The 21,988-nt window shown below is 42.2% G+C and overlaps 1 protein-coding gene across 2 annotated transcripts in view; it reads left to right on the forward strand.

Moving 5' to 3' along the window:
• LOC126203058 (uncharacterized) overlaps positions 1 to 15,579 on the forward strand; it is a 30,452-nt gene extending 14,873 nt beyond the window's left edge. For both annotated transcript variants that reach the window (XR_007540222.1, XM_049937296.1), the window contains exons 2-3: positions 12,473 to 12,628; positions 13,466 to 15,579. Coding sequence is in view for 1 of the 2 variants with exons in the window: in XM_049937296.1 (XP_049793253.1) it covers positions 12,473 to 12,628; positions 13,466 to 13,705 (396 nt within the window). In the remaining variant the exon portion in view is untranslated. The remainder of the gene's footprint in view (positions 1 to 12,472; positions 12,629 to 13,465) is intronic.
• Positions 15,580 to 21,988: the final 6,409 nt, after the last annotated feature.

A 21,988-nucleotide genomic window follows, 5' to 3' on the forward strand; every position in this document is an offset into this window, starting at 1 on the left:
GGGAATAATTTAATATGCAAATTTTCCAGTGTTTTCAAAACTGGCAGGCAAATATACATGAAATTCAGATAAGCCAACTTCATAAAATTTTGTATTGAAATCTGAATTGTATAGGAAGGAAATTATTGCCATTTGCATTAATAACTTACTGATTTAATATTTAGTGCAGAAATTGAAGAGATCAAAGAAAACTAGTTTTTCAGTAATTTAAAATCTACAAATGCTGATTCAAACTTTCAGAGACTCCAAATTTTTTTTATGTATGTGTTTTGTATGGCAGCGTTTCACGTGATAGGAATGTGAACACTATTAGGAAAAAAAGTTTGCTGCTCACTGTAAAGATGACATGTTGAGTTGCAGATGGGAACCTTTTATTAACCTGACACGTTCCACATCATTACGAAGTGTCGTATTCATGATCTATGGAACAAGTACTAATTTAATCTAATCTAAAAAAGACTGTTGCACATTTGGCTTTTGGTCAAAGTTCTCATCACACACCTCACACACACCTAATTGATGTTTCTGGCAGCTTGGACTGGAATGCAGCTGTTTAAGGAGTTGGGCATTCTGACTAATGATTCACAGTACATTATCCTCTCACAGAGTTTGTTGTAAATAGTCCATGACAGTTCAAAAGGAATAGTGAGGTAAGGTAAATAATTATAATACCAGAAGGAAAAATGAAATTTCATGTTAAGGTTGTTTCTAACATAAAGGGGTGCCGGTGCTGCAACAAAAATTAGTGATCACTTACCCAGTGATATAAAATGTCTGACAGAAAGCAAAGAAAAATTTGTAACAAACTGAGAGAGTTTCTACTTAACAACTCCTCCTATTCCATAGAAGAATTTCTATTACTGTAATGTGTAGAAGATGCTGGGTAGGAGTTGCTAACTCATCCGCATATCTTTTTTCTTTGTGGGAAAAAAATCTCATAGAAATGTTCAGAATGTAAATGTATGTACAAATTAATTCGCGATGTAAATGACTCATTCCACATCATTACGATCTAACATGTTAAATGATCTATGGCATGTAACTAACCAACACCTGTCACGTAGAATGAAAGTAACAATCTGGAGGGGGTGGGGAAGGGGGAGGATAGCAGGGTACAGGTGGGGGGGGGGGGGAGGAGAGCTGCCTGGCAGAGCATGCAGGATTTAAATGGAGCCATGACAAGACTGCTAGGAGCAGCATTGGGGGGCTGTAAGGCAGGTCAGGATGAGGGGTGGAAAAAGAGAGGAGTAAGGGAGGAGAACGATGGGAGGGTGAGGGGGGTGGTTTGCATTGGCAGAGGGTGGCACAAAAAAAGGGTGAGGGGACGTGAATATGGAGGTGGTGTTAGGACAGAAAGTGTTGGATGGAGGGTGTGGGGACAGTAGGTCACTGTAAGTTGAGGAGAATATGTTCTGTTAACTCCCATCTGTGCAGTTCAGAAAAGCTTGTGGTGGAGCAGAGAATCCAGATAGCCCAGGTTGTGAAGCAGCCATTGAAACAGTATGTTATGTTCAGCTGCATCTTGTGACACAGGTTGGTATACCATGCTGTTGACCACAGTTCAGAAGTGGCCATTCATCCTGGTTGACAGCTGGTTGGTAGTCATACCAATATAAAAATCTGTGAAATGATTGCAGCAGAGCTGGTATGGCATGGCTGTCTTCAGAGGTTTCTGAGCTTCTGATAGAGTGGGATAAACCTGTGACAGGACTGGAACAGGGTGGGTGGATTGGGCTGGTCTTGCACTGGGTCTGCCACAGGAATATGATCCGTATGGCAAGGGGGGTTGGGATTGGGAGTGGCATAGGGATGGACTAGGATGATGGGCTAGGATGTTATGGAGGTTTGGTGGGTTGGAACACCACTAGTAGTAGTGGGAAGGATCTTGGGTCATAGGTCCCTCATGTCGGGCCATGATGAATGGAATCAAAACTGCAGGTCAAATCCAGTTAATATGGTGGATGTTGCAGTAATTGAAACATCAGTTCCAAAATTTTGTCCACTGAAACTATGCAGGTGGGCACCCATGCATTGTTGTGATTGAGGAGGATCTTTTTATTTTTTAAGCCCTTAGAGGGTCACGGCTCTTTCGTGAGTTTGTGTGTGGTGCACAAGAGGCCCCACGCTATTGCAGTCCATTCTTCCTTCCCATGCTGCATTTCTTTCCACGTGCTCTTCCCTCCCTGTTCTCGCTCCTTCACCTCTGCCCCTTCCTTCCCTTGCTCGGTGTTCTTCATGATGTGGACCTGGCTGCCCACCTGCTTTCTTGTATCCCTTTTGGATTTTGTTCCTCTTGCCTTTTCTTTTTCACCTTTTCTTTTGTGGTATTTTTGGTCTCCCTTTGTCGTTTGACCTCCACTTCTAAATTTTCTCTCTGTACTGTGATCCATGTGGGGAAGAACTCACTCCCTAGCATCTATGGTGTGCATTCCTCTCCTTCCCTCCTTCCCCTCTTCCTTTCCCGCAGTAGCCCTGTCCTCCCTCCCTCCCTCCCCCTGCCCCACTAGGTCACCATTATGTGTTGTAGCCAGTACATGTGATGAGGTTGTTATGTACCCATCTGGCTGAGCCCGCTGACAACTCAGGGATCACACCTCTTGATACCTGAGCTGCTGCCACCCTTTGTATGCCTAGGAATGGTTGCTCATCATTCTGGGGCATCAGAACTCCTGGCAACAACCACCATGTTGGATGGCTCTTTACTGCAGCTGTGTGGCAACCACAGGAAGAGGACAACAGTTCAAACCTGTGCCTGGCCGTCCTCATTTAGATTTTCTGGAAAATGCTGGCATGGGTCCTTTGAAAGGGCACAGCTGACTTCCCTCCCCATCCTTCCCTAATCCGATGGGACCGATGACCTCACTGTTTGGTTCCCTCCCCAAAATCAACCGACCAACCACAGGGAGAGCCCCTTATCAGAGTTTATAGTATCAGGGCAGATACTTTGCATATGAAAAGCATTAAGCTCCAAAAAACTGGCCATTCTTGTATGGTTGTTTCCTCGGTTGGCAGTGGATCATTTAATACTGCTTGTCTGGCTGCACCCTGGGAGGAGGGCCAGGCTCACTGTCTTGGGATGAAACACTTTCCTCGCTACCTGGTGTGCGCTAGGACTGATGGGGTCACTTTCATCACCACAAAGCCTTTACTTTCTGTGGAAAATATCAAAGACAAGTTTGGCGAAGTTGAATCTCTCAGTAAGATGTGGTCGGATCTTTACTGTTGATCAAAACTTTTCCTGCCACCTGATCTGCAGCCATTCAAACTTTGACCATCTTGGCAATGTCTTGGTGTCCATTACTCATGACCAGTCTTTGAATGTGGTTCAGGGAGCCATTTTTCATGGGACCTCATCCTTAAAACTGATGAGGAACTCCGGGCTAATTTGGAATGACGGGGCATTCATTTTGTTCAGTGTGTTCAGAATGGTCGTAAGGACAATCGTATCAATACTGGCATCTCTATCCTGGCATTTGAGGGAGATAACCTCCTAGAGGTCAAGGGTGTGTGTTAGAAGTGTGACGTGAGTGTGACGTGAAGTGATATGTCCCGCCACACGTGAGACATTTTCGATATTGGTATTTCACGTATGTGTCTTCCTGCTGTATGGAGGACCCTATATGTAGTGAATATGTACACCCACTCCATGAGGGGAGGCAGTGTTGTGCCACCCGTGTATATTAATTGTCACAACTGTAACTCTCCGTGCTCGCCAGATTGCCCAATTTATAAGAAGAAAAAGAAGGTACAAGAGTATAAGCCCCTTGATAATTTATCCTACACTGAGGCTCATCAGAAACATGACCATCATCAGCCTATGTCAGTGACATCTAATTTTCCCTCTATTATGTCCTTTCCCCCTACTGCCTCCTCCTTACCCCAGTCCCACTCCCCTCTTCTCTCCGCTTCCCTTGTAGTTCCTGCAACCTCCACTCCCGATGCCACTCCCCCTGCCCAGTGTCAACTTCTTCAGCACCTGCTGGTGAGGAGGCTCCCTCCCAGGACCCCTACTCCGGCATCCCCCAAGCTGGAGGTCTGTTGCCACAACTCAGCCACGGTACCAATGGTCCATGCACCCCAGGGACGCCTCCTCCCTCCCTCCCTCCCTCCCTCCCTCTCTCTCTCTCTCTCTCTCTCTCTCTCTCTCTCTCTCTCTCTCTCTGTTTTGGATCTTGCAGAGGCTTGTTCTCTCTCTGTGCCCTGTGCTCCTCAGACTATGAAAGAGGAGGATGAGGAGGAGGAGGAGGAGGAGGAGAAGAAGAAATATAAGCCCCAGGACAAGGCCCCTCGAGTCCCCCAAGTGGTACCATCACCCTCTTTGCAACTTGAGCCTGATCTCTTATTTACGGATGTCACGTCTTCTCATAGGTGACTCAGCAATGCAATTGACTTCAGCTCATTGACCTCACATTTGGATCCTCATTCTATGCTTATTCAATGGAACAATAATGGATACTACTGTCGCTTACCCAAGTTGCAGTCCCTTATTTCCTTTTACTTGGCAGCTTATGTTGTTCTACAGGAATCTCATTTTACTGATAATCATCGACCCTTTGTGGGTTCTGTCGGAACCCGGTCAACCCTTTGAGGGCTTTTGGTGTCATTTGCATGTTGGTCTGTACGGATGTTGTTGGTACCTGGATCCCCCTTCGTACCACATTGAAAGCAGTTGCCATCTGAGTCCACTTGACTGCGGTCACGGTTTGCAATCTCTTGTCTCCCTCCTGACCAGCCAGCTACACCCGTTACCCTAATTGCTCTCCTTCAGCAATTCCCCCCTCTGTTTCTCTTCATTGGTGATTTAATGCCCATCACCCTTTGTAGGTCAACGCTTTCTCTTCTAGTTCCTTACTTCTAGTTCCCTTACTCATTTTAGTGCTGCCTACGTCACTTTCTCTGCCACTGATCTTTCACTCACTTCCCCTCCCTTGTTCTTCCCTTACACTAGTTGCCGCATTGACCTCTGTGATAGTGACCACTTCCCATTCATCGGGCTTTCCATTGAGCTGATTGGCCTCTGTGTGCCTCCCAGGACATGTTTACACCTTCTTTGTCAGGTTGTATTGATATTGTTCATGATCTGTCTGATAATTCATCCCACCGCCACTGCCTTGCTCGAAAGATCCCGTTCGCCATTGGCCAGTCCTGTGGCGGAGCACGGCCATTGCCAATGCTGTCCATCTTCACCATCGTGCCTTGCAACATCTTAAATGGTACCTGTCCTCAGTTGGGCTTATTACCTTTAAACGTCTTCTCCTCAAAGCCTGTTACCTAATCAAACACAGCAAGTGGGTGTGGTGGGAATGCTTTGTCTCCTCTCTAGGTTCTTCTATCCCTTCCTCTATAGTTGTAGGATACACTGCACACCCTCAGAGGTTGTCAGCGGAAGTCTTCCATTCCAGATCCTGCCCCTCCAAGTGGCCTTTGTACAGATCTATCCGTTCTTGCAGAACACCTCGTGACCCATTTTGCGATGGCGTCGGCATCGGCATCCTGTCCAGCCATCTTCCTCGCCCGGAAACAGCAGGCTGTAGCTTCCCACCTGTGTTTTACCCCTTGTCAGGCAGAATCCTACAGTGAACCTTTTACAGAATGGGAACTTCTTCTGGCCCTCTCTTCTTTCCCCAGTTCAGCCCCTGGCCCTGATTCCATCCATCACCAATTGCTTTAGCACCTCAGTACTTCACAACAACAATCTCCCCTCCAGGTGTTAAACCTTATTTGGCTCCAAGGCATTTTCCCCTCTCACTGGAGAGTCAGTATTGTGGTTCCTGTCGTTAAGCCTGGCAAGGTTGCATTGTCCTTGATAGTTACTGGCCAACCAGTGTGACCAGTGTCCCATGCTAGTTATTCTATCAGATGATGGCTCATTGGCTCAGTTGGGTCCTGAAATCTCGGGACTTGTAGTCTTGTTACCAGTGTGGCTTTTAGGAGGGATGGCCTCTGATCGGTTGATTGGAAACCACAGTTCAGCAGGTCTTTCCTTAGTGACGCCATCTTGTCACAGTTTTCTATGACACAGCTTGGCTCCCTCACATCCTACTTCCACTACACTAGGGGGTCTTCTGGTCCCCCCCCCCCCCCCCCCAATTTTTATTCACCATTTTCTTTCCCACCAATCGTTCAGAGCTCAGGTTGGCGGCACCTTTCTCAGCCCTCTGCAGACGCAGGAGAATGGCATTCCACAGGGTTCTATATTAAGTGACCGTTTTCTCATCTCTATTAATGAGCTTGTGGCCTCTGCGGGACCGTTGGTCGCCCCTGCTCCATATGTGGACTAGTTCCCATTCAGTGGCCTCTGTGGAGCCCAGCTCCAAGTTCCCATCTGGCGGATGCGTGGACGCTCTTGCACGGTTTTAAATTCTCACCCCTGATGTTGAGGGTGGAGCATTTCGCCACCCTACTATGGTCCATCCTGATGTAGTACTCTGCCTTGATGCCCAACGCTTGACTGTGACCCAACACTTGACTGTGACCCTTAGGTCCAGTTCTTGGGTCTTCTTTCTCGAACAAGCTGAATTGGTTGCCCCATATTCGCCTTCTGAAGGTTGGCTGTTTTTGTAAACTCAGTGTCCTTTGTTTCCTTGCCCACGCCTCTTGGGGTAAGGATTATTAGACTCTTCTGTCTGTATTGGGTGTTAGTTCTGTCCCTTCTGGACTATAGTTGTTAAGTTTATGGGCCAGCTTCTCCTTCCACACTGCTCCTCTTGGACACATGATTCACCATCACAACTGCTGTTTAGCCACCGGTGCCTTTCAGACTGGCCTTGTCAATAGTCTTCTGGTTGATCTGGGATCCCCCTTCCCATTTCAGTTGAGTGGTCCCAGCTCCTGGTTTCCTGTGCCATCACTACCTGCTTTTCTCATGCTCACCCCCTCCTATTCTATTATTTTCATGGCTTGGGGACATCACCCACCCTCTGCACGCCTACGGGTAGGTTTACCAGTTGGGCTCCGCCTTGCTTCTCTCCTCCATGTTTTTCATCTCTCCTTGTCCCATTCCCCACATTCTCACTTGACCACCGAATCTTGGTTAGTTCCTCGGCTCCAGATTTGGTTGGATCTCTTCTGGGGTCCAAAGGCCTCCATCATTCCAATGGTGTTCTGTTGATTATTCCACCTGCTCCTGGAGTTTCAGGATGCCATTGTTTTTACATCAATGGCTCTAAATCCACCAATTACGTGGGATAAGTCTTCACATCTTCTGTTGGCATGGAACACCATCTCTTGCCTGTCACGTGCGGTTTGTGTACCGCAGAAGAGATCACCATCTATTGGGCACTCTGCTTTATTAAACATCCTCCCTCACTTGAATTTTATTATGTACAGACACAATGAATGGCCTTCAGGCTATCGCTCGGTGTTTTTGCTGCCACCCCTTGGTCCCCATCATTCACAACTTTCTCGCTGATCATGGTGCTGCTGCTCCTTCGGGTTTATTTCCTTTGGTATCGTGGCCTAATGGGTATCCCAGGTAATGAAATGGCTGATTGTCTGGCTGGGGGGGGGGGGGGGTGGTCCACCAACCCCCATTCTCTGTGACCCCTCAACAGATGGATTTGCGGCCTTACGTCGAATCCCTTTTTGCTCAATTGTGGGCTGACTCTTGGCGGCGGGGTGGGGGAGTGGGGGTGGGGGGTGGCTGTCCTCAATCCCTGTCTAATAAACTTCATGCAATCAAGGAGAATCCCACCATGTGAGAAGTGGGATTCTCTCTCTCTCTCTCTCTCTCTCTCTCTCTCTCTCTCTCTCTCCCTCCCCCTCCCTCCCTCTCCTGGTGGGAATCTACCATCCTCTGCTTTATGTCAGCCGTACTAGATTGACGCGTGGTGATTTACTTCACACTGAGTGGCCCCCCCATGTAGCTGTGGGACTTGTCATAGTGATTTGTATTTTGCTGAACCGTCCCCCCTTTTTGACCCTTCACACTAAATACTCCCTCCTACCTTTCTTGTCCCAGGTGTTAGCAGATGACCCTTGCATGGTTACGTCTGTCCTTGGTTTTCTTCAAAAAAGTGGCCTTCCAGGTTTAAGTACCTGATTTTCCCTGTAGAATTGGATTCCCTCTGTTAGTGTTGGCATTGGTTATAGAGGCCTTATCCTTGCCTCCCCGTGCATCAGGTTCCCCCGCACCTTTTCTCTGTGTTTTGTCTTGTCTTTTGTGCTGCTTTGTTTCCCCTTTTCTTATGTCCTCTTCTCCTGGAGTTGCTCCTGTTGTCGTGATTCTGGTATGATGGAGGGATCAGGAAGGGTCAGCAGCGGTGCTGGTGCCCCAATGCACAGAGCATCTCTGGGGCATACTTGCTCTTGTCGTACCCCCTGCCCCCTCTCATCTCCTCTCCTGTTATTTCCTCTTACTGCTGCCCCAATGTTCTTTTTACCTCTGTGTTTGAACGTTTTCCATTACCCTTGACTGGACTGTGCTGTTTGTGTAGTTCCTCCCTTGGTTCGTACCACTTCAGATCGTGGGACTGATGACATCACTGTCTGGTCTTCTTCCCCAACCAGCCAACTGACCAAGATGTCTTTTTTAAATAAGTATGTTTGTCCTTGAGTTATTCAATCAACCAGTGCAATAATGATGCATAATATTTGCCAGTTATTGTTTGTTGTCCTTTTTCTAAGTAATTGGCATAGATGATACTGCGAGCATCACAGAAAGCAATAGCCGCCACCTTGCCAGCCAATTTCACTGTCTTTGCCTTTTTTTCGAGCCTGTTTGCTTTCAAAAACCCACTGTTTTGTTTGTTTCTTAGTCTCTGAAACATCTAGTGTATTAATGTTTCGTCCAGAGTTATGTATCAGTGCAGAAATCCGACAGGATTTTGATGGAAAAGTGCCAAAAATATCTCAGCATTGACCACAAGTTGTGTTCATTCTCCACTAAGAGTAAACGTGGCACCCATCTTGCCAAGATTTTTTTTGCACCTAATTTTTATGCAAAACTGCCTGTGGCTTCAACTATTTCGTGCACTTGATTTGTTAATGTCCGCCCCCGGTAGCTGAGTGGTCAGCGCGACAGGCTGACAATCCAAAGGGCCCGGGTTCGATTCCCGGCTGGGTCGGAGATTTTCTCCGCTCAGGGACTGGGTGTTGTGTTGTCCTACTCATCATCATTTCATCCCCATCAACGTGCAAGTCGCCGAAGTGGCGTCAAATCGAAAGACTTGCACCAAGCGAACGGTCTACCTGACGGGAGGCCCTCGTCACACGACATTTCATTTTCATTTGTTAATAACTCAAAACCATAGTATATATTTTGAAACCATTTTGAGGGTAGTCACTCGCACTGGATGTCCCAAACACTATTCTTTTGTGGATGTATGACCATATTTAAATTCATTTACCCAGTTGTAAACAGTTTCAAACAGAGGGGCAGATGTGCTGCGAACTTCATCCAACTCAGCTTTTATCTGCTTTGTTGTTAAGACTCTTAAATACAAGTGTTTCATCACTGATTGAAACTCAATTTTTTCCATGTTACAAATTAAATATGAGCTTGTTGTTTAAATCGGCTGGGACAATGAAATCAAGCAATGGATACGGCTGCAACTTTACCTGCCCTCTAGTGATGGATGATGCTTAGTACCAACGAACTGTTTCAATATTATGAGTGGCATCTTTTGGATTTTCTAGGGGTTTATGAACGATCCCCATAAAAACTGAAAGCCAGATCAGGAAAAGCCATACACCCAACCATATCCAATATTCTGAAGGTGCTAGTTTATAGTGTATTGGGAAAGACTGAAGATTCTTGAAGAATGGGGAACTCTTGTAGTGAGATAGAGCTTTGAGCTTGAGTGTAGCATAATTGTTGTTTCATTTCTTACTAAAGACACGCATGGTCAAGGAGACAAGTTTAACTTGTTACACAGTGACACTCTGCTAAAGAATATCTTAATTCAGTCTCAGCTTCTGAATATTTTTACACTGTGAGGAGCATTGTTTATTACCATTTTAAAGTGTGTGACAGAATATTAATTCCTGCTGTTTATAAAATTAAACTTTACATTAAAGCATTAACAATTAAGTTTTATGCAGCAGTATGTTGTGAAACCCTTAACTAAGGAAATAATGTGATTGTGGAGGGAGAAGTCTCCCCAGATGCAGCCAACAAATCAGTTCTTATTAGGGGAGGGTGGGTGTAGATTAATTGGCTGAAGCGGGACGCAAGGGTCTTTGGTGGAGGTGAATTTTGGATAGGAGCTAACAGAGATTGAAGCCAGGATGACTGTGAGGTCGAAGTGTTTGTTGTAAGGACAATTCCCATTTACTTAATTCAGTGAAGCTGGTATGCGGAAGGTGAGGGGATCCAGATGGCAGGGGTTGTGAAGCAGCCATTGAAATTCAGTCTGTTGTGCCCAGTGGCACGCTGTGTCACTGATTGGTCAACTTCGCTTTGGGCTGAGGTTTGATATTGGCCATTGAAGCAAATGGACAGTTGGTTGGGGGTCATGCCCACATATAGGCTGTGCAGAAGTGACAGTAGAGTTGGAATATGACAGGAATACCTGCACGGGTGTTCTTGCCTATTATTGGGGACAAAATGCTTGAGGCAGGAATGGAATAGGCCAATAATTTTCCCTCCTCCGGGGTTGTGCATCTCCCAACCATCAGCAAGGATAGTGGGTCTCTGTCGTCATAATTACTTCTTGAATTAAAGGTGGTAGATGACATGTTAGAAACTCATTATGCCAAACAAGTTTACTGTTACCTGTCACTGTTTATTTCTACAATACATTTCGAAGACGTAAACCTCCATCATCAGGTGGATTTGAGTATAAGGGGCACTCAAACGACAATGAGAAAGATGAAAAAAAAGTAAACAGCAGCAGTTTACTTTTGAAATAATAATTGCCATAACTGCTAATACATTTGTCCCACTGTGAGACAAGATGGTCAATGCCTTCACAGAAAAATGTTTGTGAGTGCCTACAGAACCATGATTGTACCCTGGCATGTATCTCTTCATCTAAGCTAATCGACTGCCACTAATGTTTTTCTTCAGGGCACCTAAAATATGGGAAACACATGTTTTGACTTTGTTACAGAAGTTTTGCGGAAATCCCTCACATGTTCTCCATACAGTCAGAATCTCTCCCTATGCGATTTCTATATTTGTAGAGCCCTGAAGAAAGGCCTTTGTCACCGTCGATTTGGTCTGGACAAAGAGGTGTGTGTCTGATACAGTGGTTCACTCATGGTTCCATAGGCAGCCGTAAATATTATTCTATGAAGGCATTGACCATCTTGTTTCATTGTGTGATAAATGTAGTAACAGATATGGCAATTATTTTTGAAATAATAAGTAATTTACTTTTTTCCCATCTGTCTTGTTTTCATTTGACTGTCCCTTATAGAGTAATATGGCATATATGCATTGTGTTATAACTTTGTAGTAACCTGTGAAACTGTCTCCAATGGTCACGGGCTCCTCTCTCTGTCATGGTACCCCACGGACACCCTCACACTTTGCAAACACTGAGGGAACAAAGATGGCATCTTGAAACTAATAAGTGCACTTATATTAGCTTTGTTCCCCTCTGACTTAGGCAAATAATTTTAGAATTTGCCTTTAACCTGTGGAGACAACCTGCATGCTCAGTATACTTCTGTGTTTCAATACTGTTCACATTGTTGTATTTGGATGAAATGCAGTTCATATAGCGGAAATAATGCAGCCGTAGCTCAATGCATCAGCAGAATTAAAACTCATCTCCCAGATTTCACTTTCTCGCATTTTAGTGCTGCTTCACAAGAAATCTATTCAAAGTCCTTCCATTTGCTATCAAATCTAGGATCCCAAGAGATTTTGCAAATTCATTTTGAGAATTCAATCAGTTTTCCTTCTACTTTCATACGCTTTGCAATTTCGCAGCAGCTGAAAGTGGTTTCTTTTGCTTTCGTGTGCATCCTTTGTACAGATCACTAAACACTTTACTTTGCATGAGTGAAAATATAGTTCCTTCACAGTGTACTTTGTCACAACTAGACGGATGTGTAGAAAACACAGGCTACTACGCTGTCCAGTCACTTTAATGTTACCATCTGTCAAAAGCTTGAACAACCACTTTTTGCAGTGTCGGACATCGAGAAACAGAACCAGTGAGTTTCTGGAAGGTACCGACTAGGATCTGGAGCCAGGCTGACTCCAGTGCCATAGTCATCTGTGCTATGTTTCTGGTTTAGAATCCATGGCACGAACAGCCCAGTCAAGGCGGTCCCACTGATTCCCAATTGGGTTTAAATTGGGGAGTTCGGTAGATGGTAGATGCCATGGTCCGGAGGAAAAACAAACTGCCTGTAAGGCTGGACATGATCCCCGTAGATGTGTGATGGTGGATAACTTACAGTGCTTAGTCACTCAGCAAGAGAGAGTACAGAACTGAGCTTCATGAAGGTAGTTCACACTGCATTTGTATTAAGTCCAAAATTCTCTCATCCTCAGCATGTGATGTTATTTCTATTCCAGCTGTCTGAAGTAAATGTCCAAGCAGTAGCTGCAAGGGCAGAACTCGGAGAGGAACACCAGATGGGAAGAGCATTTTGGGAAAATCAGAATGCCTGGCAGGACAAATTCCAACAGCTAGAGGAACAGTTTTCTACTTACCGAGAAGAAAAGGACAAGGTTTGTTAAGTTACCTTGCCAGCTAATTTTTAGGCTAGTAGCACTTATTTTTGTTTGGGAATGGTTAGTTTTTTTGTACTGTTTCTCCTTTAATTTTAATTTCATAAAAGTATAATATTCTTGGTTATTTTCATTCAAAGAGTGCTTATGCAAAGAATCCACATGTCCTTTCTCTTTTCAGGAATATTTTAAATACAATTTAATTTCCAATGTGTTCAAAATAGCCATTCAGGTCATGAGACGTGCATTTCTTTTATTCATTCCAAAATAAAAATGACATAACATGTTTGTATCAGCTCAACACAAAATTCTGTAACAAAACTGAGCTGGCATTAAGTTTTTAACTGAAAGAAGTCCTTCACAGTTACTGTTTTCTCTGTGGTCTTTTCCTACTGGGGGGGTTGTAGCAATTGATGGATGATGTTAAGCACGAGCTGGACACACATCAAAGACACCATCATACTGCATTGCTGGAGGCACCCGAAGCAAATATGAAAATTTGCCAACACCACTGTATTTACAAATATCCCCCTAGATAGGCAGTCAGTCTAACCATTTATAAACCAAGTGTTTGAACCTTTTCGACTCGCAGATGAGATGGCCAGCGAATTCTTGAAAAAAAATTGAGCACTGGATCCTAAGTTTCAATTACATTCAAGCCCCCATAATTGTATGGTACTTTTGCAACCCCCAGATGCCTACCCTCTTTAATTGTACTGTACAATATTTAAGTGAGTGATTAAGAGATGAGTATTGTGAAACAAATGCGAGTGTGTACTACACAGTGATTATTTTTGAAGTGTAATTTCACTTGTAATACTAATTTTATTGCAATAGTTACAGGAACTTCCACAGTTGTGTGAGCAACTGAGGGATGAAATGTTCTACCTTGAGCCCCAGAAGCAGATATCAGAATTATCAGACCATCACAAAATAGCAGAGAGGCAAATAGTCGGCACAAGCCATCCACGGTGGCTTCTCATGGAGGAAGCACAGCTGGCCAACATGGTTGCCATAGGTGCAAGCACTGTACTACATTATATTTCATCATCATATTCTAAGTGTTGTATCGGATGACGTATTTATAATAGTTGAAGATGATACTTGTTGATCTTGTATCCCTTCTTTTGCTACAAAAATGAGGCCACACAACGAAATGTGATTTATTTAGGTTTTCATTGGGTAATCAAGTAAAACTGTATCTTGCAGTTTGAAGGCCTGTAGATTGTATCCGATTATGCATATAATTTCCAGCCTTCGTGCATGCTGCAGCGTGCTACTTGATATTATGAATCTGATTACAGCATTACAATTTTTTTATATGACAGGGGAGACTACACACAATTGTGGGAGGAAGCACTAACATTTGTGTGGAAACAGTATGTAAAATAAACAAGAAAAACATTATTTTACTCCCTGTCAGTATCCAAATTGAAGTTAGGACAGTTGTTGGTGTTGCAACAACTCTACTTATCACAAATTTCATTTTTTAATGCTGTGATAAAAGCTTACTCTTGTATATTTATTGATCAGCTGTTGCTGGTCAAGCACTAGTAGCTGGAAAGGGCATGCTTATTATGATACAATGTATATCTAAACACAAGTGTTAAAAAAATTATGTTAAATGTTGCAAAGATCTAGATTGTTGGTCGAGATTTGTTCTAAGTGGAGGAACTGTTAATCATTTTTGTAACAAATTGCAATCATTATACAAATATACATTTACCTAACTTTGAGTAATTATTTATTTATGTATTCTGCATGGACAAGTACAAGGATTTGTTTTGCATAGTTTACATATTGATCAATTCCCCTTATAACATTGTGGGAAACAATTATATACAATAGGCCTACAGATAAAAAATTATGTTCCTTTTTTTGGGTACATGTAAATACTATTTATACAAATGAAAGTATTCTACTCCTCTGAGAGGAATTCCTTAATACTATATAGCACACTGGACTCGCATTCGGGAGGACGATGGTTCAATCCTGCGTCCGGCCATCCTGATTTAGGTTTTCCATGATTTCCCTAAATCTCCCAGGCAAATGCCGGGATGGTTCCTTTGAAAGGGCACGGCCGACTTCCTTCTCAGTCCTTCCCTAATCTGATGAGACCGATTACCTCGCAGTTTGGTATCTTCCCCCAAACAACCCAACCCCTTAATACTATAAAAACACTTATCACTGAGGAACGCCTTCAAGGCAATTTCAAAGCAGCTCCTACTTAAGCTTTTTAATTTTTTTTTCGAAATTTGTTATAAAATTTGGTCTCCATGTAATAGGGGCTCTTGTCAGCACTTTTTGTATTCTTTCTTTCCAAGTGATAATCATGGTAGCTCCTAGTATTGTACATGTGCACTTCTCTATTTAGATGATTGTACTGCTTGTATTTTAGCATCAGCTGAACAGTTTTATAAATATATAGTGATGGTAGTGTTAGTAGTTTCTTAATTTTGAAATTGGCTTTGTAGGACTCATTATATCTAAGCTTACACTGAAAACTCCATAGGCACAGAGAAAAATCTAAACTATGAAAACTGCACTTCATGTCCATAGGATCATTCAGTTAGGTTGTCAGTAGCAAGTGCTGAATTTTTTTGAGAATGTAGGATTGTTGTCCCATTTAACTTTGTTTCCTATTAGAGTACAGAATGCAAGACATTTAGACTCTTAGTCTAGTTTATATTAAGGATTGTTAATGTGCTTTAAAGTAAGGATGTATAAGCCCATCGTATTTGTGTATTGATGTAGTAATTTATATCTCCACTGAAATAGGGTTTACCACATCAGAAATATTATGTATTGTGCACATAAAGATAAATTGGTTTACTACAGGTAGTTCTGTTAAGGATTGTGTAGTATAGTTCTATTACTACTAGAGCTAATTTTAAAAAAGAAATTGTTTTATGTCACGTGTAAATATAATGATAGCCTGGGTGTTTTGTACTTGCGAAAGTTTTAGAAAAAAATAAAACATTGTTGTCGTAAGTTTGCATTCATTTCTTACAACTGTTATTATAATGCAGATGAACATTGAAAGCTTTGTTACAACAATCAAATTATTTCCCCATTCCATTTTTATGTATCTCCTGAACGTTGTGATGTGTAGTCACAGTGCTGCTGCAACCAGCAGAAAGTTAACTGCTGACCTCCTGGCAACAGTCAGTCACATGAAGTACATTTGCCCTGATGCTCAATATAAGCTCCTAGTAGCACTGTTAACAGGTAAGCAATGAAAGAATAAGTATAACCAGAAAAAAAGGCTCTGTTCACAGCTATAGAGCAACTGAATAAGTGCGTGCGTGCGCGCGTATGTGTTATTAAGCTACTCAAAGCTCCACCTGTACAGCAGCAGACTAGCTCGCAGGTGGCCAGACCGACCTTGTCTGAAAACTCAAGGCAGTTCCTTCCTTTGTGCTTTTACTTCTATAATAAATGAGCTTCACATTATTGGCCTTGTCAAAATAATATGGACACAAACTTGGCATTCAAAACAGCAAAAGTGCTGGTAATTATCAAGCCATACAACAGTAAGTAATAGTCACTAAAATTTTACAGTTATTTGTAAAACTATTTCAGTTCAGATATAGATGATGGAAAAAATAATGGGCTCTTAAATTTTCACCCAACCTACTTTTCGAGGGTAGTTACAAGATGTTAGGCTTCTTTTGCTAACAAAACCAACCTTGTTGTAGAATTAAGGCTTTCACGACCGGGTGACATGGCTGTTGATATACTTTCCAGGATGTGGGGTCGTGGTCCAAGAACTTTTCTGCTCCTTACATTTCGTCCAGAACTGCGCTGGACTTCCTCAGAGGTGCTGCTCCACTGAGTCTTGCCGACTTGACTGGTCGGGTGTCTGAGAGCGACTTATATATTGTGAAAAAGGGGGGCGTGGTTCAGGTGACACATGATGAGCAGTGATAATCCATAGCAAAGATAAGGTTGACTATCGATTACCACCTTGTCAAAGGTTATTAGTGCTTTAAGGCAATTTTTACAGATGTGATGAAAATGTACACTATTTTTTTTTAAACCTCATTTGTGTGAGCATTCAATTACTTGATTTACTGGGTTACTGTTTAGATGACTCACTTGAAGGGGATAACACACCGTGTTAAGACTATCTGTTCTTCCAGTCTGTTGTCTGTCCATCTGAGAATAAGCTAATTTTGATTTTATTTGTAACAACATACTAAACTGTTTTACTGAATGTACTAAATTATTTTGTCACCAGGCAATTTACTGCAGAAGAATTTCTTGCAAATGAAGTAGTAACGTAATAGAATACGCTGAATTAAAAGCTTTCAGAAATTTTCACAAGGGAGAGAGAAAAATAAGGCGACACAATTTAATATAACTAGGGATGAAGGCAAAACAGAAACTTGTGTTGGGCAGATACCACCTGTCTGCAGTTAAAATCGCAGACAGTGAAATAAATAACAGAGAAAAAGTTGCAATACGAGAGAAGGAAAGTTGCTACTCACCATATAGCAGAGATGCTGAGCCGCGATAGGCACAATAAAAAGATTCACACAATTAGTTAGATAGATAAAAGCTGAAGGAAAATTAATACAAAATGAATTGCAAAATTGTTTACAGAACGCCTGCAGAGGAACATAATTCTCCAAAATTGGAATATCACTATAATTATTATTACAATGCGAGTGTACACCTGTCCCTTCTTCCCCCTAAGGTAAGTCTTTCCGCTCCCGGGATTGGAATGACTCCTTACCCTCTCCCTTAAAACCCACATCCTTTCGTCTTTCCCTCTCCTTCCCTCTTTCCTGATGAAGCAACCATGGGTTGTGAAAGCTTGAATTTTGTGTGTGTGTGTGTGTGTGTGTGTGTGTGTGTGTGTGTTTGTGTTTGTTAGTGTGTCTATCAACATACCAACACTTTTGTTTGGTAAGTTACATCATCTTTGTTTTTAGATATACTATAATTATTATACTTCATAAGAAAGGAAACTCTAAACTCTGTCTCAACAGACCCTTAAGGGACACCGGTAACAACCAACCACTGTGTCATCTTCAGCTCAAGGAATCACTCAATGTAGATATGGAGGAGCATGTGTTCAGGACACCACAAAACTGTCACTTTTTGTGACCTGAAAGAAAGAACATAGGCAAGACAAGCTACAGACCTCTCAGCCTCTTGTCTGTAATGGACAAGGGATTCACTAAAACTGTCATCAACTTTGTAGAAACAATAGTAGATTTTAACCAGGCAAAGGAACAATCTGTCTTTAGAAGATAATAAATCACAATGGACCATTTGCTAACCACAAAATTATGTAATGTAGCTCTGAGCATGAATTATCACCATGTCAGAGTTTGATAGATTTTTGAGAAATCTGTACTAACAGCCTAAGAAAAACATGGTACTGATTCAATCTGTGTGAATATACAGAAGAATAAACATATCAGTGCTTACAGCTTCCATTTGGCTTCATTAGGATGGAAAGAAATTTAAAGTTGAAGGATTAATAATCTGATGAATAAAGGCAACAGCCTGCTGAGTAGTGGAGGTACTGAATCATTGACAAGCATATCAACAAGAGTGAAAATTATGGTTGGATTGGAGAAGCAGGAAGTGCACAGTGCAGGGAGTGGCACTGGTGATCTGGTTCCATTCTCATTCGGGAGCAGGGGACGGGCACAGAAAGAGAGTGATTATAGAGAGGCGGGTGTGAGTGATGGGCAGTGGGTGTATGGCAGTGGCTAGTGGAGATAGAGGCCAGAAGAATTACAGGATCGAAATACGTCTCACAAAGATAATTCCCATGCACGTAATTTATGAAGCTGGTATTGGAAGGAAGGAGGATGTTACAGGCTGTGAAGTAGCCTTTGGAATCTAGCGTGTTGTGCTCAGCAGCATGTTCTGCCATTGGGTGGCCAACTCTGTTCTTGGTTGCAGTTTTGCGGTAGCCATTAACTCACGACAAGCTGGTTACTCAATGTGCCAGTATAAAATACTGTGCAGAATGTACAATAGAGCTGGTATATGATGAGACTGTGTTCAAAGGGGCCCTGCCTCTGATAGGATAGGATAAGTGAGTGAGAGGACGAACAGGATGTGCTGGGTGAATGTATCAGACAGGTCTTGCTCCTGTGTCTTCCACAGGAGTATGATCCACGTGCCAAGGGGTTGGGCATAAGTGTGGCATAAGGATGGACTATGATTCAGCATAGAATGAATGAGCAGTGTAGATCTAAAGGAGGCAAAATTCCCTCTTTTTCTTGTGTGCCTGTAGACAACTTGGGGACTCCATTATTTGCTGAGTTGTTACCTTAACTCCTCTATTTATTTCCACCAAGGACTTCCCAGTACTGAATGGAAAGATGAGTCCGGCACAGATTTTGGAAAGTACATTTAGTTTCAATCTGTCAGTCATTGTTTTATCATGTTATTTTGGGATAGTTAAACAGTAATTAACACTCTGAAAATAATTTTATTTTCTAGAAATAAGTATCACGTATTGCTCCCTACTGACAAGCAGGGTAAGGATATTTATTACTGAAATGATTTTCAGCAGTTGTAGAGGAACTTTTCAGGTCTTTGATCTGGGAGAACTGAGTACATCATAATGGAACATATCTGTATCATCTTCATTTTGTTGCTAACAATGTACTTAGTCTGCTGTTGAGTTAAACTGCAACAACAAAGGAGTATCCTAATATAGAAAGTTCGAAAGTACGTATGAAAATCAAAGTAAGACTAATATAATGTGCATCCAACATGCTAAAAACAAAATAGTAGCAAACACTGAACCCGTTTAGTTTTTGTATTTAGAGCAGTTTAAAACCACAACTGTATGGACAGTGAAATACATGACAGAAGGGTAAAAATGGCCTGGAGTGTTTGTGGTTAACTAGATAGTTTTTTTCTAAATTAAGCTTCCATTGTGTCTGAAAAGAAAGTTTACAGTCAGTGTATTTTACTTGTTTTGACATTAGGAAGTGGGGTGTGGATTTTTAAATGAAGAAGCCATTCAAAAAGTGTGTCAGTCAGCAAGGTGCATGTTGGTAATTATTAGGAGAGACGGGAGAACAAACTAGTGGATGAGGGAACACATTAGAATGGAAAGTGTAATTATGACTCAAATGAAAATTAAATGAAGGTATGTGGCACCAAATATGTGCTAGATGGCCAAAGGATGTTCCAAGAGATAAGGAAACACTAAGACGACAACTTAATGGAAGGTGAGTCCACGATGATAAGAAATATGCAAGAACAACATGGGTGCTTGTAGCTGAAGAATGTAATCCACATATGAGTGTTGAGGAGGCCTTTATATAGCAGTGGATATCATGTAGGTAATTATGAACTTCCTGCAACACATTCTGTTTAACCACAGATGCAAACAGAGGGATGTTAAAAGTTTAATGTGTGCAGCCGTTTAAATTTCAGTAGCTAAATTTAGTAAAAATGATTTCTTCCTGTGCGCTATCTTGATGTATGCTACATAATAAAGAGGGTCTCGAAAGTTTATATTTGATGTGTCAAAATAAAATAGAGGCTGAAATTATCAACAAAATCTTTATTACTGAAATATACAGTATAGGAATTTATTTCTGAAAAAGTCATTTAAATGCAATCCAGCATGTCTACAGCACCCATTTAAATTATGAACAAAACTTTTCATGGCAGCTCGGCATGTAGACACTGGGATGGCTGCCACTTCATTACTTTGAAATTAATGAACTCTCTACAGATGTGCAGCATGGTTCCTGGAAAAGGTACTCCTAAACAAGCTCAGTAAATATGGAGTTGGAGGCAGTGTTCTGGCAACCCTCAAATCTTATTTGGAAAACAGAAGGCAGATTGTATCAGTCCAAGGAGCACTATAATGTGAGTGAAAGTTTGAATATGCTGTGCCACAGATATCTGTAACAGGCTGCCTCCTGTTCCCAGTAATGGACACTACATGCAGTTCACAGATGACACAACTCTGTACTCAAAAGGTATTGATATCAGCAACACTCAATAAGTATATGCTTTGTTTTGAGACTACAAAGGAATGGTTTGCTGTATACAAAATGGAAATAAATGAAGAAAAAACACAAAAAAATGGTTTGTAGACTCTGTGACAAAGGATACATAAAAAGTGCAGGGACTGTGAAGCTTCGGGGGGGGGGGGGGGGGGGGGTCATGGTGGATAGTAAACTCGCTTGGCAAGAACACACTGTACATTTATGTGTAAAACTGTCACGAGTCATAGCTTATGAGGAAACAAGCATGTAATAACTCATCGGTATCTGCTGGTGGTATATTATTCATTGTTCCCCAGCCACATTAACTACAGCCTGTTACTATAGTGTCACTCTACAGGCTGCAAAGCAATAAGGATCATAACCTGTCTCGTTTATGTGGAAGAAAATCATGAAACATTCACCAACAGGAGTGATGTCCAAAATTATAATACACATAGTAAGGGAGACAGACATCCCAAGCTGTCAACTCTATGCCATGGGACAGTTTCCCACTGGTAGCTATTAACATGTTCAACCATCTACATACTAAAATGCAATCCTTGGACTTTGTGTGGTTTTGAGGAAAGACATCACATCGTCGTCGTCTATCATCTTTTATCTCCTCCTTCCTTTCAGTCTTCTCCAACAAACCAATCCCTCCAAAACATCTGCTAGCAAGCACTCCCTTCTCAATGAAAGTCCCAACCAGTTTGCTTTCCTTTCTTGTACATCCTGCAGCAGACATCCTCTCTCACGAAACCTTTCCAATACTTTTTCATTACACACTCTTTCCATCCAGCTTATTCTCTCCAGTCTCCTCCACATCCACATCTCAAATGCTTCTAACCTTTTTTCATCCCCTCATTTCAGTGTCCATGTTTCTGCCCCATATAGTGCCACACTCCAGACAAAACATTTGCCAAGCCTTTTCCTTCGACCTTTATCTAATTTACCACAGAAGAGTCTCCTCTTTCTGTTGAATGCCTCCTTAACTATGGCAATTCGAGTTTTCACCTCTTGGTCTTCAGTTATTGTGCTTCCAAGATATTTAAATGCACTTACTTGGCTAATGGTGGACTGTCCTATTTTAATATTGGACAGTCTGCATCTTGTACTGATGACCATACTCTTTCTTTTATTTTATTTTTTGCTGTGTTTATTTGCATCCCATATTCGACACAAGCTTCATTCAGATCTTATAGCATGTTATTCACTGTCCGCTCACTTTCTACCACTAATACCATGTCATCAGCAAATCTAACACATTCTATTCTCTTTCCACCAATACATATTCCTCTTTTCCCATCTAAGCTTTTCACATTAATCTCAAGGTATGCATTAAACAACAGTGGGGAAAGGCAACAACCTTGTCTACCACCTC

The sequence above is a fragment of the Schistocerca nitens genome, chromosome 9, assembly GCF_023898315.1.
Source record: "Schistocerca nitens isolate TAMUIC-IGC-003100 chromosome 9, iqSchNite1.1, whole genome shotgun sequence".
NCBI lineage: Eukaryota > Metazoa > Arthropoda > Insecta > Orthoptera > Acrididae > Schistocerca > Schistocerca nitens.